The 26,714-nt window shown below is 44.4% G+C and overlaps 2 protein-coding genes across 8 annotated transcripts in view; one reads left to right on the top strand and one right to left on the bottom strand.

The window, feature by feature from the left end:
• LOC135911211 (lipase lipl-1-like) overlaps positions 1 to 11,279 on the top strand; it is a 76,317-nt gene extending 65,038 nt beyond the window's left edge. For 2 of the 3 annotated variants that reach the window (XM_070538407.1, XM_070538406.1), the window contains one exon: positions 11,149 to 11,279. In XM_070538407.1, the coding sequence (XP_070394508.1) occupies positions 11,149 to 11,202 (54 nt within the window). In that variant the 3' untranslated portion in view covers positions 11,203 to 11,279. Of the gene's footprint in view, positions 1 to 2,661; positions 2,720 to 11,148 lie in introns of all 3 variants that reach the window. The other variant, XM_070538408.1, reaches the window with a different exon arrangement.
• LOC135911199 (endothelin-converting enzyme 1-like) overlaps positions 4,829 to 26,714 on the bottom strand; it is a 70,375-nt gene continuing 48,489 nt past the window's right edge. For 3 of the 5 annotated variants that reach the window (XM_065443393.2, XM_065443395.2, XM_070538403.1), the window contains 4 exons: positions 21,818 to 22,108; positions 11,174 to 11,470; positions 6,322 to 6,462; positions 4,830 to 5,926 (listed from right to left, as the gene is read on the bottom strand). In XM_065443393.2, coding sequence (XP_065299465.2) covers positions 5,201 to 5,926; positions 6,322 to 6,462; positions 11,174 to 11,470; positions 21,818 to 22,108 — 1,455 coding nt within the window. In that variant the 3' untranslated portion in view covers positions 4,830 to 5,200. Of the gene's footprint in view, positions 5,962 to 6,321; positions 6,463 to 11,173; positions 11,471 to 21,817; positions 22,109 to 26,714 lie in introns of all 5 variants that reach the window. The other 2 variants (XM_070538404.1, XM_065443394.2) reach the window with 2 other exon arrangements.

Here is a 26,714-nt window from a genome sequence, read left to right as displayed (position 1 = left end):
CAGATATAGTATCAGTTACGTCAGGAGTACCACAGGGCTCCGTGCTTGGGCCCTTGTTATTTCTCGTGTATATTAATGATATAACCACTAACATAGACTGTAAAATAAAGTTATTCGCGGATGACTGTATCATTTATAGAGAAATTAAAAAAATGATCAAGATCACTACTCCCTTAACAAATCACTTAGTAGCATTGCGGAATGGTGCTCAGACTGGCAGATGATAATCAATGTAAAAAAATCGGCATGTATGACCATAACGAGGAAAAAAGAATCTTCAGACTTTTGCTACACCATAAATGGTACAGTTTTGACTAAAGTACAAAAATATAAATATCTAGGCTTAACAATAACGTCAGACCTAAGGTGGGACGAGCATATTCACCACATTACCTCATCTGCTATGCAAAAGTTCTTTTTCCTTCGCAGATCACTTCTACTCGCACCCTTGTAAACAAAACTCCCAGCATACAAAACATTCGTTAGGCCGATCCTCGAATACGGAAACACTGTATTGTTCCCTCACACCCAAACTAACATAAAGAAAATAGAAACAATACACAGGAAGGCCATTCGATTTATCCATAACAAATTTAGACGTGAAGACTCTCCCTCTAATCTTCTAGCAATATCGGGGCTCCTTACGCTCGAAGCACGAGCGAAACAGGCACGTTTGAAATTTCTTTATCCACATCTGCATAATTCTTTCAAAATTGACATTTCAAATTACATTTCTTATTCACAAACACGAACTACCAGGCACAAACACACAAAAACCTTAGTGGAATATAAATGTAATAATAATGTGTTTAACTATTCCTTTTTTCCGGTTGCCATCCGTGAATGGAATATGTTATCACCTCTCACCACTAACACAGAGTCACTGTCTCAGTTTGAAATAAAAATTGAAAAAATTGTTTAGCAGGTTAAAATTGCTAGTGCTATTATTGATCGTGCAAACCACCATGTACTTGCACCCTGTGTATGTAGTCGGGTATGCAGCATAGAATACCTGAATTGCCATTTCTTACTTTTTTTTTTAAAGTTCGCATGTACTTGTGTTTGGTGTATACATTTTTGTAGTGAAAATTGTTTATGTTTTAAGGTGCAAAACTAACGTTATACATGCATTGATACTTAACATTATCAGTGTTCTTTGTTCATGTACATATATATAGTGCCCTCCTGCTATGGTCTCAGTAGAGACTGGCAGTATTGTAAATAAAATAATAAATAAATAAATAAAATTTAGCTAAAATTTCGCAGCATTGTGTGAAAGCTCGCAAGATAATAGTGTACGCCTAGAACTTTCAGGAGTACACCCGTGAGCAAAAGTATACGGACCAGGGATTGCGCGATATAACTAATTTTCTCCTTTGTCTCTGAATGCAACTTGAAAGTAAAGATTGCAGTCCAAACTTGGAATTACGAATTTTCTAGTGCACTCGTTAGTTTCTTTTATACATGTGAATTCCGAAGAAATTCTCGTTTTTTCGGTTACCCTGTGGTCCGTATACTTTTTCTCACGGATGTAGATTATTTTGCCGCTAAAGAAACAGATTCTTAGCCAACAGTTTCGGGCTGTCTCATTCTGAACCATCATTACGACGTCACAATATTGACAAGAGTTTAGCACCATGCTAAGCAACATTTCTGGTTCACGTTTAGAGCAAAGTAGAAAAGTGAAATTCTCTATCCAATCACAGCTGCGTCTGTCAACGTTGGTGTTTATTCTTGGTCTTAATTATGGATAAGGGTGAAAGAAAAGATTCTTCAGAAATGAATCCTGGCTGTCTATGGCGAGTCGAAAAAAGCCGCTTACATAACACTTACGTCGGTTCCATGCGGTACTGCAGCGTGCGCGCCACAAACGAGGACAGTAGGAAGTCGTAAAGCAGGAGCGCTTCCTTCTGTCCTGGTTTGTTGTGTGCCTGCTGCAGTAGTATGATGAACAACTGCCAACTAGGCTCACTTTCAGTAGTTTCACAATTACGTCCCTCACCAGACAAAGCCGGTCTTGGAGTCGAAACTTAAGCGCTTACTTTCCCGGTGAGAAGAAACCTTTTATGTCGTCCTCGCCCAAACGCTACATTTACAATGCAGCCCTTTGTGGCACCTTATAATATCTACCAATAGCTACTGCGACATTTGTGGTTCTATATAAACGGAAAAACAGACCACGTTGCGATTTCCAACGTACAGAAATGAAATAACTTTAGACGAAGGCCAAATAAACAAATTTGTCAGTCACCATGCACTGACGCTGAGAACACATTTGGTCAGAGGCCTTGGTATCCTAGGCAGCGGCAAGCCTAAACCTTGTTGCTTGCTCATCTTCCTTATATTGGACTGCTTGACAGGCTTTAGAAAATGCGTACATATGCACACATCATAATTATCGAACTTCAGCTGCACATTATCTTCATTTTGAATGCAACACATTGCATTCAAAATGAAGACATTTTCATCATGTCGCATTAAAAAACCCACTTCATGTTTTTCAAATGTGTCTCTTCTTCCGCATGTTCTCTCATTTGAGGCCTTTAAAAAATTGATTCCCTCCCACAAGCACGTTATCACGTAGCGACTTTGCACACGCTGGTAAAAATTTCTGCGCTTCAGGAAACACATTTATCTCTCTTTCGTCTCTGACCGTTCAAGATTTGCAGATGCCTGCCACAAGCAATTCAGAAAGTTCAGACTTCATGACGAATTTAAGGTTGGTATGTTCGACACAATCGTAATCTCTTGGTGTGCTACCTAAGTCGCTTTGTGAATTTGTGTATGCATGCAAAATTAGGCATCTAGTTGGCCTATTTCGAACGAGGGGATAAATACTGATTTCGCAATGTGTCCGTAGATTTAAATGTGAGGAAATAAACGTAGGCTCGGCAGCAAGCGCCTTTAACACGTCGGCCCTTATTTTCTGACGACTCCGCTCGTGTTCAGTTATTTTGTCCCTTTATCACTGCGTTAGAAACCGTAGTGCCGCCATTTTCTCCAGGAAGAGACATGCGGTGCCAGGAGCGTTATGAAAAGAATTGCGCAAAATGAAGTGCATCGTCAAAATATATCAGCCCACGGCCATATTTTATTTGGTATGGGCTGAGTATGGCTTCGTCTCAACGAAATTTATAAGGCTGAAATTCACTTTTTTATTAATCCTATTAAACTTGAACCTAACGTGTTGGGGCTCGTGTTATAAGTGTGTATTTGCCCAGTACTTATACGCACGCATTACCTGACAAGGTTTCGGCCAAATTAAATCCAGTAAATACTTTCAAGTTAAGTTTACACACGGAGGAAGGAAACTAAGGAGAGGCCCTGACGTCACTCTTTGCGAAGCAAAAGTGAAGCCGGAAGTTGGCGTTGCTCATGGCGATGCTCCGCCTTTTGTGCCACCCTCCTCTCTTGTTTACATCTTTCGCGAAACCACGCCGCGCTGCGCGTGGTTTCGCGCGTGGAGCGCGCGCGCTCGCGCAACATCCGGCAGAGCACGGTGCAGGTAACACAGCGCAACAAGACACGGTGACTAACGCAAACCCGCCCACACAGCGCCTTTGCCACGGCACGAAACCTACCAGAGCAACACGTGTGAGCGCTCAAAAAATCAGAACAACGCCGCCATTGTGGCCCAACAGGCGTGGCCATGCAGCAAAAAAAATAAAAAAGCAGCAAAAAAATCAGACCCTGTACGTCATTTCGGCCACACTATTCTCCTAGCGCGCGGAGGGGGTAGGGCCTCTCCTTAGTTTCCTTCCTCCGTGAGTTTACAGCACATTGAATGTCACCATGATGCATGTAAAGAAATACATATAGCAAAAGCTATATTCCTAGTACCAAGAACGCAAGCTCGCGGTCGTCCCACAACCTGTCACATCACAACCACTGTAAATTTTTCAAGCACGTATTGCGACGAGCGGAGCTTAAAATGAGAGAGGAGAATGTATTACTTTATAATGTTTTATTGCATGCTAATGACCCAGCCACATCCACCGAAGTTATAGTTCGAAACCAGTTCTTGATAAGATAGCTCTGCCTGGTGCATATGTAGGCATTTCGCTGACAGCATGAAGGTACCATCAAACATTTGAAGTGGTTTATAAAACTAAAGCGTCAACATCAGCTGTGTCGGAAATAATGTTTCTATTATGGTTTTGATTTTGGGTAACGGGAAGTAGCATATTCGCAATAATAATTTGCAAAAGACACCACTTCAAAACTGATCCGGGAAACATAATGCTCCCATTTATTAACGTTGTTTACGCAAGATCACCTCATGGAAGGCATTTCTGGCATTTCCCTTAGTGCTTGAGCAGTTACAATAGGCTAGTCGAAGCATGCACTAAGAGCTTAAGAGTGCTTGCTGAACATAAAGCGAACAATTTTGGCTTTTTGTTCGCAATGGTCTTTGGCACATACGAAAGTGTAGACCTCGTGCAATCCCTGAATAGCTATAGTTAGGGTAATTCGCACTTAGTATATTTCGCACATGACGACAGAAATATAGATTAGCAGATGTATTACTTTAATGAAGGTGCGAAGCTTCTGCACAGTCAGCAGCAGCATGCATCTAGAGAACATATCTTGCAGGACAAACTTCTCACCTGGCAATTTTTTCACAGCAGAGCGAAAAATGACAGGTTTTACAAAGACCATCTCTACACTATTAGGCCGCAGGAATCAATACTCAAGCACCGAAATGTTAGAATTGCGTGTTCTGCTAAACATCACGCAGAGAAACAATAAGACTGACAATCACACAAGTGGCAAATGCGTTCACTTGCCAGGAGCGTGTAGGATCCCTACACACCGCTGCCTCGCAGTTCAGCCCACGCCTGAGAACATTTTCCTCTGAAGTGCCACAATGGCACAGCAGAGCTACTGGAGGGCACTTTCTTTTACAGTTTCTTTTATGCAGGCAAAGTCTTTATATATTTTCAAAACACACAAGCTTCCTGTACGCTTCGTGTTGCAATTCGCTTCTTAATAAACAACAAAGATATAAATTAACCACTCGCGATGGTGTACCAAGGCACTTCGCACTGACTGAGAAATTTCATCGACAAGTTCTTGTCATTCGATCATACAACTCAATTCAGAACTAAAGTTGTAACAAGAGGCTTGCAACACGCTAACATCGCTAGCGAGTGGCGTTCAGTCTAAGCACTATACCAACAAATACACGGAGAATGATAATTCATGGACGTAGAAGGCGCCTGTCGTGGCATAAGAAGACATGTATATTGAGTCTCAAATAAACTATTGTTACAAATTTATTAGATGAGTCAGCATCAAACACGAACAGTGTACTGTGAGGCGTGGCACAACAAAAAAAAAACCGAATCAGACGGAGTAAATGTATGTTGTTGGAAAGTCTCCTAAAGCATGCTATTGTTACGTAGGAAGACGTAACATAATATGGTAACATTGACAACATAGTATAGTAAATTACTACACCACTCGTCGTTTTTGATTCAGCACGATAATTAACAACAACACTGGATTCAAGCTTCGTCACCAGATCCTCAAAATGTCCGCCAAACGGCAACACTTTGCGACCGATATTCGGCACCTCAACTCGATGCGCCCCTTCTTCGACTGAGGGGCAAAACTTCAAATCCGCAGGGGCCAAGAGTGGGGTGCGGCATCTCAGGGAAATAGGCTGCACCCGTCGGCGCCGGTGTTCATGTGCTTGCCGGGAGCGCACTCGAAAGTGCGCGCGAAGTGCCTCGTTCGCCGCAACATGGCGTCGCAGTGGGGCTCGGCTCCCGGCCACAGGTCCGGTACTCCGGCTATGTAGAATGCGGGTGACGGCAGGCCGCCGCCTGGACAGTTTGCGTAGCAGGCGGCCACGAACAACAGCTGGGGCAGCGTCAGCGCCTCGAGGCCCACAAGCCGCTTGTCTCCTGCCTCGGCACGCGTCCTGTACGTGTCGAAGAGCACGTTGAACGACAGCACCTGCGCCACGCGTGCAGGAGGTCAAGACGCTTGTCTACGAAACGCACTCATGACCTGCAATGCAGCTGCTGAATCGCGAGACGATCGGCAGGGCGAGAGAAGACGCACAAGGTGAATGTAGCAGTGCACGCTTCCCATCAAGCCGGTTATGCACGCGCTATACCCGCTAGTTGTGACCGGAGAAGTCCCGAATACGCAGCACACACTTTGTAGACAAGTGACTTGACCTCTGTACGAGAGAGCAGTAATAATCTCGATTAAAAAGTTGTGTTTCAGATTTGCGGTGTTTAGCCTCAAACATTCGCAATTGCCGAAACACTGAGCCAGTGGTGGCGCGCCGCTTTAGCCAACACCGCTCACCTGCATCATTTGACTCTCGTCCTGGCGTGCGCTGCTAGCGTCGGGCTGGACGCAGTGCATGAACTCCAAGATTGGCTCCCGTGCTGGTGGCGAGCTGCTCCGGTAGGCCGCCAGGAAGAGCTCACCCAGCGCCTGCACCACCTGCGAAGCCATAATCCCAGCATGCCAGGCATCAGTGTGAGCCTGGTGGCAGCTCTAGGCAACAAATATTAAGCAGTGTTCATACCAGTGCTGCGAAACCACGAAAGCCACTTCTCCCCCTAAATCAAATTTGAAACTCGTACACATTCCACTAGGTCCTTGCAAGATGCGGTTGTTAAGCTTGTCATGAAGATTTCTGTAGCTATAATTTATTGTGGTTATAAAAGTGCGACTGAAAATTTTGCAAATTCATTTCTAAGCTCGTTTTAAAACTTTCAGATATTGAAATCACTGTACAGATGTTCAAATGATGCTCCAGGAATGCAGGTATCTGTGCTCCTCCTGGATAAAGCAGTATTCGTTGAGGAACATATTTGCAAAATGTATGCTTTATTCTACAAAATACTTTCGACAAGAAAAACTGTCAATATTGACTCGTAATCTTACTCAGAAGATGGACGGCACAGGACACATAATGTATTTGTGTGAAAAAAGTGTGCCAAATAGCGCGCCGCTTCAGAACACTAGCCTAAAAGATGTGGAATAATTTTTCCTTCCATGTCCTGTAATGATATTGAAGACTCGCACACTTCCGCGCTTGTATGTCTTTGCAACAACGCGCACCGATACGCTTCCAATTTTTTTTTCTTTCCTCAATGCCAAACTCGACGAGCGCACAAGTACTGGGGCTCTGTCCAAGGCTGTTCTGCTAAGAGGCGGTTTCCGGTGAATTTCAGTGCACGCCTGCACAGTCGGCTGCAGAGCGCAACAACTGCCCCGTAGAGTTTGGCTGATCCAGCGGGAAGGCGGAGTGGCGCGAGCCAATGGGGCCCTCAACTAAGGGCTTCACCCTGCGAGGAAGTCAGCGTTCCTCTTTAGAAATAAATTATGTCTCTCTCTCTCTCTTTCTCGGCCCTACGCGCCCCAGTGGCCTAGCGGCCATTGTGTAGCCCTGCTAAGCTTGAGGACGCGGGATGAACTCGCGCCAGCATATTGGAGATGGGGGCGAAATGCAATAACACCCGTGTCCTGTGCATTGAAGGCACGTTAAAAATCCCCCCGTGGTCAAAATTAAACCGGAGTTCCCCACTATGTCGTGCCTCATAATCAAATCGTGGTTTCGGAACATAAAGCCTCAGAATTTCGATTCTCTCATCACTATAGGTATATGAGTCCGCTTACACATTGATTTGCTTGTGCTGCTTTGTTTGGTGTTGCTGCATAGGCTTCTTTCGCTTGTTACAGATCAGTATTATCTTGATGTTAATTGTGAGGACGCTCCCGGCTAATTTCTGCCATCGTCATTGTCGCCGTGATGTTTCGTATCACGTCCAAGTGCGATAATCTCATTGTGCAACACAGAGGCGAGGCGTGCAGACAGGACACAAGAGCAGAGAAGTGGACAACACGAACGCCGACTATCAACTTGTAGAGGCACGGCATATCTATAATGGTGGACGTGCGTGCGTGAGTCAGCCTTCGATTACTTTACATGAGGAAGAGATTAAGTGTCTTAACAGTTATCTGTCACGTTGACCAGCACACGTACCCGACTGACACGTGGTGATACTATTCCAGAGCTTGCGCAGATGAGTTTTGTATCTTCTTTCTTTTTTCGCCTCAGTGCTTCTTTGAGATGATAGTCGGCGTTCGTGTTGTCCACTTCTCTACTCTTGTGTCCTGTCTGCACGGCTCACTTCTTTGTTGCATAATGAATCGTTACTAACTAGCTCAGCTGTCTGTCGTTCTATGCGACAAACTCGCGTCCGCTCACAGCATGCTGCTGGTACGAGGGAAAGCCTGCGAGGGTGAGCCAAAATGGATGGTGCTTGATGCGGCGATGTCTTCTCGCACTCGCAAGGGAAGGCGGCGGGGAGGGTGAGCGCCGTCTTCTCAAGCGTGCTAGGAGGCGGGGTAGTAGTGGCCAGGTTACTGTGTGTGCGCTGCCTTCTCGCGCGCCTAGTTGACATTGAAGCGAGAGTAGGCACGAATGGGACTTCTCTTGCCGCTGCTGCTGATCTTCATCGCGGCCCGTGTTCTGACAGCCAGTGGTTGCGGTCGACAAGTGAGATTTGTTCGTGTTTGCATGTGCGCGCGTGACAATGTGCTTGTTAATTTCATTAGTAATTGAACCTTTACGGCAGTTTATGCGGATCGTAAAACGACTATCCCTGCTTCGATGTACTCCGAATAATCTACTTAAAATAATAAGTAGTAAGTAAAATAATAGGAGAGCGGCAGAATGCTTTAGCATGGTTTGAAACTACCAAACTTGTTTTCAACCGCAAAAGGATCGAGTATGTAGTGTTTGCTTCTAGCCGAAAAACTACTCCTAATAAGCGCAACTTCTCCCTCGGAGACACAAATCCCATAAATTAGTAGTAATAAATACCTGGGAGTAAATCATGACTCGTTACCACACTGGGCGCCACATCTTGAACAAGTAACAAAAATACAGTTTTTCGTTGTTATAGCTTATTAAAAGCACGCATACATTTCCATCATGAAACATTATGTCTCATTTATTTCAGCATTTTCGATTACCATTTAACGAACTGTATAGAATCACGGGGTTTAAACTACGCCTCCTACGTTCAACATTTCATAAAAATTCAGAAACGTACGGTCAGACTAATTGCGGCCGCCACTAAGGATGCGCCCTCTGCAGAGCTTCCTGCACAGTTAAATATGATGTCATTTATGCAAGCTCAGGACTATACCACAGCTACGCTAACTACGAACAGGCTAGAGCACTGAGCAAAATTTATCATGCCAACAAGGGATACTATACAGGTTGAGCATAGCAAATTCAACTGGCCGAAATTCACATTCATTTGTCGGTGCAAAAAAACAGAAATGAAATATCGAGCTTTTTTGAAAACTTCTAAATATTGTTCCGTCAGAATAAAATCACTTTCCATCATGTATATACGATTATATATTTTTGCTTTTTGCCTTGGATTGTAACCTATGCTCACTTTTATGATGTGTATCGAAAACTTGTCACATCGGCTAAGGATCCAGATAACACTGGCAACCACATTGCATTACACTAAGACAGATTAAAGATTTCTGATTCTTACCTTGGTGACATGGGCGGCAGTAAATTACGCTTTAAAAAGTGATAGAGAATGCGTGAGTGCAAAGCTAAACGTAAAAGATGTTTCTAATCTATATCGAGGATAATTGTAAAATATAGTATATCTCACCAAATTTCTTGCGTGATTGGTACTGAAAGGGGCAGACATCAGTATAGGAGTGTAGTATGCCGTTCCCATGGTCTATTTTAGCCGTCGTTGCCACTGAGCTTCAGTACAGACCAAACGATTGCTCACTGGGAAACAAATTTCTAAAACTAACATTGCGAAAGGATTGTTATGCATTACTTTTCCAACCAACAACTACTGTTTTACATGCGAAATTCAACCACGTATTCCACAAAGGGGCAGTAGTAACCAGGGTTTCGGAAAGAAATGTTTTTCATTCTGGTTTTAGTTTCGTTCCACTATAATGATTACGCTCTGGTTCTGCTCCGATACGAAAAGAAACAACAATGATCCATAATGGTTTATAGCGGTTTTCTTTCGCCTGCAAAAATTTTCGAAGGAAAGTAACGATAGAAACTTTGTATATTTTTCTCAGTAAGTGAATTGTAAATTCTGAAATCATGGTCAGTGCCTTCAATCAAAGCACTGAGCATGATCTTAGAATTGACAATTCTGAGATAGTTGTTCCGATACCGCTGTTCCGATAAAGCGAACCTAAACGAACACATGCGAACTATAAGACATAGGTCACAAATGGTGGTAGCCGTAGAAAACGAAACGATAAGCTTTTAGCGCACAAGCCCTGGTTTTTGCTATGGTGCCGATATGCTAGTGCACCGAGGAATAGGCATGATGTAGTGCAGCGCTCGACCGGCTATCGCTCGCTCTATCCCTGCCGGAGATACACGCGCATTTTCTGACGTCACCTGACGTCGGTTGTTGCGGATTGCCCACTGTGCGTTTGAAGCAGAAACCGATCTAAAATATTTCGGTTTCACCCAGAAACAAGATAATAAATAACGTTTAGCTTACGATTTCGTTCCGGGCAAGAATATCGTTTATTTTTTTGAATAAATGTGTGTTGTTTAGTGGCGCAAGGGCCAGGTTCTTTTGTCGTTTTTCGTTTTGGTTTTTGTTCCGTTCCGACACACTGGTAGTAAACTTCACGGAAACGACTTCCCGGGAACAAATAGTTCGTACCCTAATAGTTACCCTCAGGGTGCCGATAGCTCAGGCCCTAGCACTTAGTTCTAGAAAGGATAAGTGGTTCTGGTAGATCAATTAGATAGATAGATAGATAGATAGATAGATAGATAGATAGATAGATAGATAGATAGATAGATAGATAGATAGATAGATAGATAGATAGATAGATAGATAGATAGATAGATAGATAGATAGATAGATAGATAGATAGATAGATAGATAGATAGATTTAGACAACACGAAATCAAACACACTTGTCACTCTTGGGGGCGAAAGGGCAATGCATGCCCGAAAAAGTGCCGCATGTGCTTACTACCCTGCAACTGGCTTTAGCACAACACTGACTGTGTGTAGCTAAAGTAAGGCAAATGAATCTCCCAAGAGGCTAACCTCTCTCTCCTTTTCGCCCTTTCTTTTTTTTCTTTTTTTATAGAGTGTGCAAACAACAGTGACCTCACCTGGCTTCCCATACCAGCGTAATTCATAGCCCGTGCCGCGTCTGCGTCGTACAGAGGGTACGCGAAGGCGTAGGGCAGCAAGAGGAAGTCCTTGCCCACATTTGCGTGGAAGGCGAGCGCCTGCATCGACTGCGCGACGGCCGCTCTCTGCGGAGACCGCGACACCACGCGGGCGGCGGCCGCGGCAAGGCGCCAGTTGGTGACCAGCGAGTCACCCATCGCCACTGGTTGGCCTGACCAAACGCCACCACTGCCCACAAAGCCGCGCCCAGATTCGGGACTTGTTCTGTCTACGGCCTGCGTCGAGCACGCATTCGTTCGCGTTAGCCACACGCGCTCCGGGCCATCGGCCCTCAGTGTTTACGCACGACAAAAACAACCGCAAAAACGTGCAAAACAAGAAGAACGATGGCGAAGACAACAAGAAACAAAGCCCAGGATATTTTCTGTTTTATTAACTTGTTTTTTTTGTGTGATTTCGCGACATGCCGCTGAAATAAAGTGGTTAAGAGTGGAAAAGTGCAATGAGAAATTTGTCATCCAACGTGAAAATAGCAAGCGGCTAAATGCATACAAAGGCTCAATAAACTTGAAGCCTGTCGAGAGGCCACAAATCTACTGCTGACGTTCGTGCATGCATTCGAGTGCCGTGCCATTTCGTGGCTGTATGACATTTACTTTATGCGACTTCTTCTGAACTACGTCGATGTCCGCAGAACCTAATTGCTTGGCCAAAGTTCGGGTCTACCTTTGCCACAAATTCTCCACTCCACTTTGCCCTGTCTTGCGTTAGCTGATTCCAACATACCATATCGACCCCAAATAAAGACCGGTAAAGCTGAAGAGAACACAAAAAAGACACGGGCCGTAACTTTCAACTGGTTTCTTCAACACTTCCATTAGGTTGTTTCAATCGGAGATAGATAATTTTGATAATTGGTTGCCAAGCTAGGCTGATGAGTGTTCTTGTAGCTGCCTTCTGCGCATGTTCTATTTGTCTATATATTGCCACGGGTTGCCGTGAATGAACCAGTTGAAAGTTGCTGCTGGTGTGACTTTTGTGTTCTCTTCCACTGTCCCCGTCTTCATTAGTGGTCAATATGATATGCAGTAAAAACAAACTAGGCCAAACTGAAGTTCTTCTTATTCCAACATGCACTTACACTTTTGCTAATTTCATTTCACCACCCAATTTTATGCCCTCCTCAAGTGCACTTCCCTGCCCTCGGCTCCCACTCTAACTCCAATAGTCCACCAAATATTTGCCCTGCGCACTACATGGCGTGCCCAGCTCAATTTTTAAGGCGATGCTTTTTTTTTGCCTTTTCTTTGACTTTCCCACTGTTGCTGCTGCTGTATGGAATACAGCGTCGGGGAGTGGCTCAAGAGCATGTGTATACATGACAGGAGCGTTACACAACGGAAAGGCGGTGGGAGCAAGTCGTTTGGACCTTTGCACAGCGTCGAATGCGCACAATTCCCTCTGGAGCTACCTGGGCGTCGCCACATTAGCCTCTTGACAGCTGCAATTATCCGTGACCCCTCGGAAAAGCATTGCAGAAATTGTAGTGCTTGCCTTTCTGGTCGAGAGGGAAGCTAGATAGAATGGTAGAGAGGAATGGGACGTGGTTCAGACGATCAGTAGAACTGACGCAATCACCTATCGAATAAACAACAGCCTCGCAAGTCTTCGCTTACACTTCCCATGAGGTGGGAGATAGGGAAATGGTGACGTGAGAAGGCACAGACACGCTAACGCTACAAACACGATAGCGGTTGCGGCCAAAATTTGTGGACAAACAGGATAAATTTAAGTTTAAGGTAAGGTACAGCAGTTTTCTGCTATTTCTGGAAAAAAGCATACCATTCAAATTTGTCAAGCGGACAACTTACGCAAGGCGTGCAGAAGCAGAGCCGCAATAAAGCATATCATAGGCTCTTGGAAACACTACGGAAGCGGTTGCACGCCAAATCAAACCTTCTGTTCCCGCTGCGGTAGTTCTTAGGACTATGGCACTGCTCAACGTCAGGGGTTTGATCCCGACTGCGGCATCCACACTTCTACAGCGGCGAAGTGTGGATCTGGATCTAATCTAAGTGAATTAATCTGGAGTCCGCCACTACGGCGTGCCCATAATTCGATTGTGGTGAAAAGTATAATAATTCTGTCACGATTGGATGTACCATGTTAGTGAATGAATATGCTCAACCCTCTCAGAGGCCATTCAATATGGCCGACATAAACGTCTCGAGCGAACACCTATCCCTGTGTGTTCTGTGTACTACGCAGACAAACAGCAATGGTGTACACAAGGTAACGTTTAACAACTCACCAATCTCGTGTTGGACTAAATGGAGAAGAAAGTAAACATTTGCCGCTAAAATCACCACTAAATGCTGTCAATCAAAGGAAACTGCACAGAAAGCTTCGCTTATATTGATTTCCGCAGTGCATGGGATCTGCATAATTTTTATGTTAAGGAATGACGCCTGTCGCCGTTTCCTCAATGATACACACCGCTAATTTCCTGTCTCTTAACGTTAATGTTAACATTTTTTGTTCCATCGCTCTTGGTGCGTTCCATGTTCTTGAGCGTCGTTGTTAACGAAAAAGGGGAAATCGTCATCCACCCAAATGTAGCACGAAACTACAAAGAAAGCCGATGCGGGTTTCTCAGAAAGGACGCTTCGCACTTGAGGAAAAATTCGGCCTCGTCCGGCCTTTTAACTCCGGACCAGCGCCTCTCCGCGGCGGTCACTCTACCATCTGAGCTAACCAGAATACTAGCACGTCGCGGCGCGAAGGTGAATAATTTAATTAATTATTTACTAATTAACTTTTGTTGCATGCTTCCATGATGCACTTTGCACTCTGGCACATTCTCTTCCTAACACGCCAATCAATCTGTTCGGCGATTTCAACTTTCCAGCAATAGTATGGTCTCACAAAGCACAAACATTACCGAATCACAACGCAGAAAGGGAATTTCTTGACGCGTGTCTTACGTTTGACTTATCTCAGCTCATCTTCAACCCAACAAGGCATATAAATCAATCGTCCAGCTTGCTTGACCTCTTGTTTGCCACGCATTTTGTGACAACTTTTCTGAGCCAACATTTTTGCCTGGCTTAGTGATCATGCTGTAATTCACGCTACTTATCAATTTCATATAGCATATCCCCCCAAAATAAGAAAGATCATAGTGCTCTACGACAGAAGTGATTATTTCGCGTTCAATGAAACGCTAACTCAGTTCCGTTACTTCTTTCTTGAAACGTTTACTTTTCGTTCCGTTGAAGGTAACTGGTTATTGTTTAAATCCAAAATGCAGGAACCAACGTAAGCCCGTATTCCTACCATCACTGTAACTGAACCGCCTTCATCCCCTTGGTTTAATAACACATTAAAACGCCTGAACAATAAAAATAAGTAGCTTTATCGTATCGCCAAGGAATCTAACATGTCACGTGCATGGGAGAAATACCGCTGCATTGACGAAATGTTTCAGCCACAAGCTAAAACTAAGCGATCATTCTTTTCAACCTCACTTCCTGATATGCTACGTAATAATCCTCGTCAATTCTGGAAGGTTGTCATTTCATGCCCAAAGAAATCGATAAAAATACTTGACCAAAATGGCGTCCCTATCCCTGATACTGAACGTGCAACAAAACTTAATTCAAAATTTTGTTCAGTTCTTACAAAAGAATCTGAAGGCAATCTTCCTTATTTTCCTAACCCTCAATATCCTCTCATTCCAGCAATCATGTTTGAACCTGACGGAACTTGCAGTCTAATAGAATCTTTGAAGCTTTCAAACTTCATCGGCTGGCATTGAAGAAATTAACGCGAAGGTGTTTAAAAAGGCAAAATATGTCACTAGTGCCATCTTATCACACATTTTTCAACAGTCACTCTCGTCTGAAGTGGTGCCGCAGGACTGGAAGACAGGTAAGATCATTCCAGTCCCCAAAAAAGCTTCTTCAACGTCATCTCTTCACTACTGGCCAATTTCCATTACCAGTGTTCGTTTCAAACTGATGGAGCATGTCATTTTTTCCCACATCATGAGATTTCTAATTACTAACAACATTTTTCATCATAGTCAGCACGGATTTCTTAAGAATTTTTTGTGTGATGCTCAACTTGCACTCATCACAAATGACCTAAGTTCCCAATTAGACGTTAATGTAGCCGTAGACTCATTGTTTTCAGACTTTGAGAAAGCTTTTGATAAGGTACCCCACAACCATATTTTCTTGAAACTTTCACTCTTGAATCTCAATCCGCTAATTTATATTTGGTTGCGCAGTTTTCTGACCGGTCGGCAACAGTCGGTTTTTGCAAATAACTTCTCATCTCCTCTGTCTCCTGTGCTTTCTGGGTTTGCTCAAGATTCTGCTCCTGACCCCCTTCTCTTCTTAATCTACATTAACGACCTTCCTAATGCCATATCTTCTAACAAATGCCTATTTGCGGGCGACTGTGTTATTTACCATCCCATTAACAATAGCTCAGATATCCCTGTCCTGCAGCGTGACTTAGAAAGAGTTGCAAAATGGGGTAAGACAAGGTTAATGTCATTAAATATAAATGAAACCTCATTATTATCTTTCAATCATCGGTATTCTTATGTGGCGCCCTCATATCTCTTAGGTGATTCAATATTATCATTTCTGACCTGTTATAAATACTTATGGCTTATTTCAACGCAGGACTTTCATGGTCCTCTCACATCGCTAAAATAACTAACGAGGCTAAGCGCACGTTAGGTTTTCGCCAGCGAAATCTCAAATTTGCGCCTCCTTCAGTAAATACTCTTGCGTACAAACCTGTGGTAAGGCCCAAACTTGAATACACATGCTCAGTTTGGGACCCTCATTGTACTAGTCTTTCTAAGATGCCTGAATCTGTCTAAAACTGCGCAGCCACATTTATCTTCCACGACTATTCTTCATATACGAGTGTCACGGTGCTAAAATCTAATGCGAATCTTTATAGTCTAGAAACGAGACGCCATGTGTCCAGGCTCATTATATATCACAAGTTTTATCATGCCCCGATTAGTAACAGTGTCATATCGCCCTCTAACCGCCATTCATCCCAGATCAATCATTCAAAGTCAGCATATCCCCCGCATGCACGCACATCATCCCATCTGCATTCGTTTTTTCCCACGTACAGCGAGAGACTGGAATGATCTGCCTAAAGAAGCGGCGGACCACTCCAGTGCGATTGCATTCAGAACTACCATCGAGCACATTATTCTTTGAAGCTGCCCACCCATCATGTAAAACCTCTTTTCAGGGGCATTTGAGGAAAAAATAAATAAATAAATAAATAAATAAATAAATAAATAAATAAATAAATAAATACAACTCGAAGCACAGGGACATGGACCTTCCTTGTTAACCTCCAACTTTCCTTATCAGCGACAGTGATAAGCTTCCAGCCATGACTTGGTAATGCGTGCCGTATGCACACAAAGTCATTTTTATTATCAACTACAATTCCTTCACATGGTAAGGATCTCCTATGAGTAATTGATCAAGATAAACATACTCCTGCACACACCCTAGAAGCTGACTGGCGATCATGAATTCTCGTTCCCTTGTCACGCGCAATTGAACATTACCTTTCTCTTCTGCATATTGAACATCAACCCTACTTTTATGTTTATCATTTAATGTCTGCAATCATCTGTTGCCATTCATCTCCACAAATGATCGAGAACCTTAACCGTGAAAGAGTGATAGTAGGGCTGACGATTACTATGTAAAAGACAAAGACCAGGCAAGAAAACACGAATTCATGATTGCCACTGAGCATCTAGAGTCTGTGCAAGTATGCAGCTATATGAAAATATAAAACTAATGCCTAACAGGACAAAATATAGAGATGCAGTCTACACGCACTAAACCCGCCGTCCCACGCCAGTGAAGGCTGCGGCACTGACCGACATGGTTCGGTCCGTGCTAATCATTGAACCTCCTGGGGCGTTATAACGTAAAGAAATTCCAAACTTTTCTATTCCAATTCTGCAATCAGCCCTCCGCGATTGGTCAAAAACTTTTAGGACTATCCCCACATCGCCTTTGTGTCACGCGACATCACGAAAACCGCGATGGCGCCACATCTGAAATGACGTGTACACGCTGATTATGCATGATTGGACCGAACAAAAGAAAAAGAGCTATTTCTAGTTTGACGCTTTTCGCCATTAGCCCTCGGCTATTGGTCATACGCTTTAACGCTACCCCCACTTCACCTACCTGTCGCGCGACGTCACCAAACCTCGAAAACATTCCGCGTCAAGGTGACGTGTACGCATTAAAGCTGCATTATTATGCCGAACAAAACTGAATTTTTTCTGAATAGTCACAGGTTCTCACGTTGCGAAACGAATAAAAGATGGATACCGCCGATCGCTCGGGCACTGGCTACTCGCACCTGCCGGAGAGCATGTATTTGTTTGCGTATATGGTAAAAGTTTCTGCATGGCCGTATAAGATTTTCGAGCACTTTCGGCACGTTTACGAGCTCGCTCTGCCAACACTTATTTGCTGAAGATCCTTTTAGAGGTATTCTTAACCTTCCGTTGCACGCCGCCACGATTTTAGACAAGCCATGTGCCGCAAGCTAAGCAAGGGAACGCGGACCAATTGCAGACGGCCGCACCGCCCTCTTCAGCCGGTTATCTATTTTCAGTGTACTGGGTCGGCCCCACCGAAACCCACTCCATTTGAGCGTCCTCCTTGCCTCCTGACAGCCAATTACAAATGAAAAACCGCTCAACGTAGGGAACGTTATTCGTTTTGAAAGCACAGAAAAGTGACCTTCTATAAACTAAGAGACCATTTGATTGGGTTGTTGAGGCAACGCTGTGGGTCAACTCCCGATGCTTGCCTCGGCAGTTACGCAAATTTGTCAAGAGTTTGTAATAAAGACATATTGGATTACTTTAACGTTATAGGGCCCCCACTCTAAAACCAGTTACCAATTCTTTAGCGATTACAGCTAACCCGAACTCACCCAGTAATTATAGTGTTTGTACATATTATTGTTGTTCTGCTATACATAAGGGTTTCTGTGTAGAGGTATACGTGGTGCAACGTAAATTGCATTCATTCTTTCGGGTATACGACACCTGCACATGTGGAATTATAATGTCACTGTATTAGCACGTGTATTTGTTTATCCTTCTTCTGGGAACTGCATTTCACCCGCTAGCAATTTAAAGCTATCGCTCAGTGCAAGGCGCACCGGCAACATTTCGAACTTGCTCGAATGTTATCACTCATTCTATAAGTTCTCTATGTTCCCCCAAACTTCATCTACTCCGACTGCATGCACGACGCGAATAATGTTGCAGTTTCTCGAAGGTAAGCGAGTAGCCATCGATTACACTGGAATCTTCGACAAGTCATGTATAAAAGCCGACGCACTTGACCCGCACATGAGATATCGCCGAGCATGCTCACTGCTATCATTGTTCTGACTGTTACTAGTTTTTCTGGGCACAGGTTTGCCCAATAAACAGTTAGTTCCATGACTTTCCTTCTATTACTTTGGTTGTTCACCGTGATTGCAACGTGCATTCACTCGGCTCTTTGAATTTCTGATCGCCTACTGCTCACTACTGGGCGATGTTTATAATAGCATACCGTCGAACACCTTTACGGCGACGCGCTTGCAGCCTCCGAAATCGTTCGTTATACACGTCACTTCGTTGTAAATATCGCTCTCCGCGCCGCTCACAACATAACAGGGCTATATTTATTCCTTCGTTATACAGGTCATTTCGTTGTAGAGACGCTCGACTGTAGATAGACGTTGCTCGGACCACTGAGGAAGCGAGAAATGGAAAATGTATGGGAGTAGTAAAATATTTTCTTCGTAGCCAGTTAGACCACTACAAAGAAGGACAAAACAGTTGCGTGGAATAAATAATGACGAGACGAGTACACGGAATTGGTGCTGTCCTGTGTATTCTCCTCTTCCGTATTTATTACTCGCTATTTTTTATACATCTTCGCTCTTTTAATAGCATTCTTACATTTTTACGCCCCTGGAACTGAGTCCTGAGCGTTCACCTAGTGGAGGCCTGCGTAATATTATTTTTCATTAACAAGCGCTCTTTAACGACTACTTAGGTGCTTGTAAAGGATCTTTCTGCTTAGTTTATTTTATGTGCTGATCGTACTGCAGCCATCGTGTTCCAATGGCAGCCGACAGTAAACGTTAAGAAGCGATTCAATAAGTGATAGATGCTCTAGTGTATGATTACCGAGTAAGTGAAACACCTGAGGTTCTTCAAAAGGGTAGTAAACAAAATAAAAATTTGGCTACATAGTAATATGCTTAGTATATCTTAACAACACTTTTGCAACAGCAAAGCGATAATTTAAACCACAAGTTAGGACTGGACAATTATGCAGGGATACAAAAACGAGAGACGGTGGCATAGAGCACCACCTTGAAGTTTTCGCAAAAGCATGACGAGCATCACCTCCGATTCTGAGAGCATGTAGGCGCGAATGAATTGTTTATTGATTATAGAAAGGCCAAACTCGAGTATTTAATAAAGTGAGGAATCAAAGGTATTGCAAAGTTCGAGGAATTGTTATGCTCCGAACGGGCCAATCGGCAATAAAAAATAGCTCGAAATTCATGACGTCTCACAAAGGTTCCGGCGCTCACGTTTGAAGCAAATGAAGACTTCAAGAAAGTTTAGTTTTACCTTCATTTTTCTTGGCTAATAATGGATTATCGTTCGGTGAATGACTTAACATTTGATGAAGGAACACGGGTGGAGGCATGCCAAGTAACTACACGAATTTAATTAATCCCCACGCACAAGACCCACGCACAAGGTTGATAACATCCGTTCTGCAGGCTTTATGCCTAATTAGGCGTCCTCGGCGCCAGCATTCGCTCGGTCCAGCCAACCGAAGGAAAAAAAAGGTGCCTTGGAATGAGCTGCATTTAGAGCTACGTGATAGTTCAACGTCTTTCTGTCCACTTGTTTCCTTCTTTAGTGTGTTTTTTTCTGAGCATTCTTATAATGCATTCAAGTTTGAAATTAGCTCTGAAAGAATATCTTAATGAAGTTACTAGCTGATTTGCCGTCGCTTCTTACTGGCCCCTTAACATGGATTACAGCTTCGATTCATTATCCTTTTTTCTATCGGTAGCGACAGAAAACAAGCCCGCTGCAGCCTATCGCTCAGCACAAAGTAGCACCGGAAGCAGACAAACTGTCCATTGCAACGTACGCCGTATATACAAACCGTACACTACAATTTCACTCGAAACCCCAGCGTCGCCAGTCTCGGCTGCTATGGATGCGAAGGAAATGAGACGCCATATTTTCCGAACGACAAACCACGCTTCATCGCGCCTCTGAATCGTATGCGCCGAGCATTCGGAAACTAATGCTCACGCATGATCGTGCTTCAGGGATCTATGTCACGAACATATGCCGTCATATATGGAACATGCGCACTTTATGGCATTTCCCCAGTCTTGATGTCTTGTCCGCACCTTCAACTCCGTGGACCCAGATGAGGCTGCCATTGCGCTCGTTGCTGTGGTCGGATTTACCACCATTATCAGCGACTCAAAGACCGCCATATCCAACAATGCACGTTAAATCAAGGCCCCAACCATGCTGCAAATACTACGTCCCCTATCCTCCACCAAACAACAAGATAGTGAAGAACCCAACCCAATTGAATTTATATGGGTCCCGGCTCACGCAGTGAAAGTGGGGAATGATGTAGCTCCTAAATGTGCTACAGGAATAGTCAGCCGAGAAGTGGGTTCCGCATCTGACCCGAGAGACCTCGTCAGCGAGCCAATGACTACGTACCGGCACTGCACGGCGCTACCACAGACGGACAAATCCCCCACCCTATCCCAAGCTCACCAAGGGACACTAAATCACCTGGTGTCGACTCCAAACGCACTCCATCGACAAGCCACAAATATACACACACTTTCACCCTGAGTTGATACACCAACACTGCTCACTATTAGAGTCCACAGCCTCATGAAACCATATTCTCTGGGACTGTATGGAAGAACCCCACCGCCCCCCAACTGATCTCCTTGCTGCTCACTCGCGTGAAGCATGGAAAGCAATATTCCGGGACCCGAGCTTGGAAGTTCAACTTCGGGGAATAGAAAGAGGCGAGCAGGTGGCTGTAAGGCATTGCCTGGTAGCCGCCGCTCAATAATCTACATTGACGAAATAAAGTTGTTTCCTCCTCCCCTTGTCTTTCTTCCGCCACTCGTTAGGCTGAGCTTTCTGGCGCTACTATCAACTTTGGAAAGCTTCAGCGCGTGATAATTCTAAATGGCTTGCATATACGTCATCGTGGTCACTATTTTGGTGTACTAGCACATCGAGAAGCTACGCGCGTACAAGAAACACGACAACACGAAAAGCGCATCTTGCTCCGAACCACAAAACGGCAACAGGGGAATCAATACTATGAAAAACGGTCACACAAACGGTTGAAATAGAAAGCACTGTGCTCATGCTAATATGCTGCACTGATATCATCGTGACTGTCATGCCCGGGTGCTTGCACAGTGGAAAGCTGCGACCACGACGTTAGGGGAACATTATCGACACTTGCCGAGAAGGTGACAGCAGTCGAGTTCCAGTCGGCGACGACCGTGACGTTGCTGTCCCGATGGGGCCACCTGGCGAGCAGCCTGTAGAACTCGCCGCGCACCGCCCTGACCAGAGCGTCCGCGTCCTCACGGGCGCCCGCGTGGCTCACCTCGGCGCTGTAGCCGGCGAACAGCTCGAAGCCGGTGAGGAGGTACGTGTGCGCCAGGCAGAAGACGCCGTGCAAGACGCGCGCGTGCTGCTCGCTCTCGTAGAAGCTGTTGATGAGGCGCTGGCTGGCGAACAGCGCTGCCACCTGTACGGGCGTTGAGTTTCGAGGCTAGAGCTGCTTAACAGCACATTTGAGAGATTGATCGATTTATTGATTCATTGATTTAATTCTCGGTTTGTTTATTGATTGGCTTTCGAGATTTGACGTCCCGAAACAACACTGGGGCTACCAGAAAAGCCGTATTTAAGGCATCCATATTCACTTTCACCACCTGCTGTTGCGCAGCATGTCACTACATTTAAATACGGGAGTGTTTCATCGTTTTGCATTCATCGGAATACCCGCCGTAGTTGCTCCGTGGCTATGCTGTTGGGCTGCTGAGCACGAGGTCGCGGGAACGAATCCCGGCCACGGCGGCCGCATTTCAATGGGGCGAAATGTGAAAACACCTGTGTACTCAGATTTAGGTGCACGTTAAAGATCCCCAGGTAGTCTAAATTTCCGGAGACCTTGATACGGCATGCCTCATAATCATAAAGTGGTTTTGGCACGTAAAACACCATAATTTAATTTCATTCATCGGAATGTAGTTAACATTGCCGGGCACTGAGCTAGCAATCTCGTGCTCAGAATCAGCACTCCATAGCCGGTCGTCCATAGCCCTGGGCCGCCAGCCCGTGAAAGGAAGTGCGAACAATGATAGTACAAAAGTTCTTTGTTGTGAAGTCATTCATTATTAACTGCATAGTCTTCTGGATGAGTGTTAGACGGCGGGGCAACGAACGGCAAATGAAGGGCGAAGACTAATAGCCCATTTTTATTTCAAGGCAGTTCAATGAATTTGTGTATAGACGATGCGCAAATAGTTAAAAAGAACTAACCACTGCGACGAGAAAGAGGCAGCGCATGCAGCAAACCGAACGCACAACCAAGTTCAGCGCTCCTCTAAAAGCTTCAATGCACCTAAAAGCTCAATATACAGCTCTTGTGCGCACACTCGCACGTATGGAAATACATGTAATTAAGTAATTATTTAGTGTAAATAAATTATTTTTTCCTTGATCCACTACTGTTGTTTTCTCGCTAATTGAAACAGTAATTGAATTACCTTTTTCAGTAAGCAGATATATGTGTGCAGTTCTTGTGCTTATGCGTTCAGCTGTAACAGGCGACGCAGCTTTGAGCACTTAATTTTGTAGAAGTTCAGACAGGCGAATCGAGGCAATCAGATTTTGTTCCCTCATCCTAATGCTTCACCACATGTTGGCTGATGAGTTAAGCCTGTGTTGCTATGTCTCGATAACGATGGCCACTTTGGAAAGTTGATGCCTGTAAATCGCTTGCATAGTATATTTGCAGCTTTCCACTGGCCCTACCTAGAGTACCTCCTCCCAGCCACAGCAAGGTATTGAGCGTTGCACCTCATAGGGAACCTGGACACTAGCATGGCAGCATTAAGTAACAGTCATCTTGTGCGGAAGTTGTCTAATATGCGTCGCACCGGCACCCTTGGGGGATAGAACCATGGAACAAGGGTCTGAGTGCGCTGGTCGGTGCTTCAATAGGTTCATAAACGATGCATTTTGTACGCAGAAGCAACAATATGTTGCAGCTTATAAGGATATCGCAGACAAGAATAACTCAATTAGGCATACCAAAATCCCCACAAGGTATGATGTTGCAGCAGCGTTCGTTGAAGGGCAATTTGTAGTGGGGGAATCGGATGTCCGGAAAATTAATGGTAACTCTTTTAGACAAATGGCAGGGCGATTTTTCTTAGAGCCGACCGCGTCTCTTCACAAAACACGTTTCTCTTTGGCAAACATGATCAAGAGATTTGCCGCGACTTCACATTGGACGAGGGACTCTGGTGGTTTCACGTGCGGGTTTACCAGAGATACCCGCTGTCTCACCGTGGGCAAGGCGTTGCCGGCGTTCTTCTAACGGCGATGACATGAGGTGCTTGGAAGGGTACCTCACAAGAGGGCTCGCAGCTTACATGTGGAGCGCTTTATGGGGCTATGTCAGCAGGGTCGTCGGCTAGAGAGTTAAGTGTAGGATACATGTTTGCTTCTGTGGCCCAATAAATGGCAATACCTCCGAAATCACGTTCTCCATAACATTTACTCGTACTAAGTGTTTTTCTATGGGCTTCCCCGCTAGGATTTAATTTGTTCGTAATTGTACAGCCGGGATCAAATGTATACGACCCACAGGATGTGTGAAAACAGTCAATATTTACTCAGCCTGAAAACTCAGCCTCGCATTCACATTTCCAACCCGTACTAATATGCACACGAAAGAGTACTGCGAGGTTAATTGGCTCTCGTCACAAACTGTTGAAACATGAAACAGTCTACAGTCAATTAATATGTAATCTGAGCACACTATACGCGCTTTTCTTACTTTTTCTGCGGAGGGCACCAAGTATTTCGGATTGTGGCTGCCAATGCAGTCAGCCTCATGCACCTTCCTTCTAAAGCATTCAGTGCCTGCTCCACACGACCTGCAGCTGCTATATTTGCCGCATTTCCTTCATTCTAGGTTGCTCTGAATGCTAGGCGGACTCCCGACATTGGGAGTTTTAGAAAAAATAGCTCCTTTGAAAAGCAAGCCAAATGTGAGAAAAATATATTCGCAGGGAAAAAAAAGACGCATTTTATTACCGTTTCTCGGCTATAATCACAAGCATGCACAATATTTTCTCTGATTCGTGTTCTTTGACATCGCTAGCTTCAGTATCACCGAGTTCTTAAAACGGGCAACCGTTTTCATTTCCGTCTAGGGTGTCCGAATTGGCACACTTTCGTAATGCCAGTGTTATATAATCTCGGCGTAAATTCAAACCCCTGCTACAGTAGACCGGTTCATCATCATCATAAGCCTGGTTACACCCACTGCATGGCAAAGGCCTCTCCCATACTTCTCCTACTACCCCAGTCATGTACTAATTGTGGCCATGTTTCCCTGCAAACTTCTTAATCTCATCCGCCCACCTAACGTTCTGCCACCCCCTGCTACGCTTCCCCTCTCCTGGAATACAGTCCGTAACCCTTAATGACCATCGGTTATCTTCCCTCCTCATTACATGTCTTGCCCATGCCCATTTCTTTTTCTTGATTTCAACTAAGATGTGATTAACTCGCGTTTGTTCCCTCAACCAATCTGTTCTTTTCTTATCCCTTAACGTTACACCTATCATTATTCTTTCCATAGCTCGTTGCTTCGACCTCAATTTGAGCAGAACCCTTTTCGTAAGCCTCCAGGTTTCTGCCCGTGCGTGAGTACTGGTAAGACACAGCTGTTATAAACTTTTCTCTTGAGGGATAATGGCAACCTGCTCTTCATGATCTGCCAGCGAAACGCACCCCTGCCCATTCTAATTCTTCTGATTATTTCAGTTTCATGATCTGGATCTGCGGTCACTACCTGTCCCAAGTAGATGTGTTCCCTTACCACTCCCAGTGCCTCGCTACCTATCGTAAACTGCTGTTCTCTGCGGAGACTGTTAAACATTACTTTAGTTTTCTGCAGATTAATTTTTAAACCCATCGTTCTTTGCCTATCCAGGTCAGTGAGCACGCATTGCAATCGGCCCACTGAGTTACTATGCAATGCAATAATGTCAGCGAATCGCAAGTTACTAAAGTTTTCTCCATTAGCTTTTATCCCCAATTCTTTCCAATCCAGGTCTCGGAATACCTCCCGTAAACACGCTGTGAATAGGATTGGACAAATCGTATCTTCCTGCCTGACGCCTTTCTTGATTGGGATTTTGTTGCTTTCTTTATGGAGGACTACGTTGTGGCTGTGGAGCCGCTATATGTATCTTTCAGTATTTTTACATACGGCTCGTCTACACACTGATTCCGTAATGCCTCCATGACTGTTGAGCTTTCGACTGAATCAAACGCTTTCTCGTAATCAATGAAAGCTATAGATAGGGGTTGGCTGTATTCCGCCCATTTCTCTATCACCTGATTGATAGTGTGAATATGGTCGATTGTTGAGTAGCCTTTACGGAATCCTGCCTGGTTCTTTGTTTGACAGAAATCTAAGGTGCTCCTGATCATATGTGCGATTACCTTAGTAAATGCTTTGGATGCAACTGACAGTAAGCTGATCGGTCTATAATGTTTCGTCTTTCGCGTCCCCTTTCTTATGGATTAGGATTATATTAGCATCCTTTCAAGATTCCGGTATGCTCGAAGCTATGAGGCAATGCCTACAGAATGTGGCCAGCTTATCTAGAACGATCTGTCTTCCATCCTTCAACAAATCTGCTGTTACCTGATCCTCCCCTGCTGCCTTCCCCCTTTGCATAGCTTCCAAGGCTTTCTTTACGTTTTCCGGCGTTACTTGTGGGATTTCAAATTCCTCTAGTCCATTCTCTCTTCCATTATTGTCGTGAATGTCACTGGTACTGTAGAAATCTTTATAGAACTCCTAAGCCACTTGAACTATCATATTCATATTAGTTATGATACTGCCGGCTTTTACTCTTAACACATACATCTGACTGTTGGCTATTCCTAGCTTTTTCTTCGCTGCTTTTAGGCTTCCTCCGTTCCTGAGAGCATGTTCAAGTCTATCCATAATAAACATCTTTATGTCAACTGTCTTACGCTTGTTGATTAAGTTCGAAAGTTCTGCCAGTTCTGTTCTAGCTGTAGGGTTAGAGGCTTTCATA

The sequence above is a fragment of the Dermacentor albipictus genome, chromosome 5 (assembly GCF_038994185.2).
Source record: "Dermacentor albipictus isolate Rhodes 1998 colony chromosome 5, USDA_Dalb.pri_finalv2, whole genome shotgun sequence".
NCBI classification, from domain to species: domain Eukaryota; kingdom Metazoa; phylum Arthropoda; class Arachnida; order Ixodida; family Ixodidae; genus Dermacentor; species Dermacentor albipictus.
Note: the sequence above shows the minus strand (reverse complement) of the source record. Positions and strands in the feature narration are given on the sequence as shown.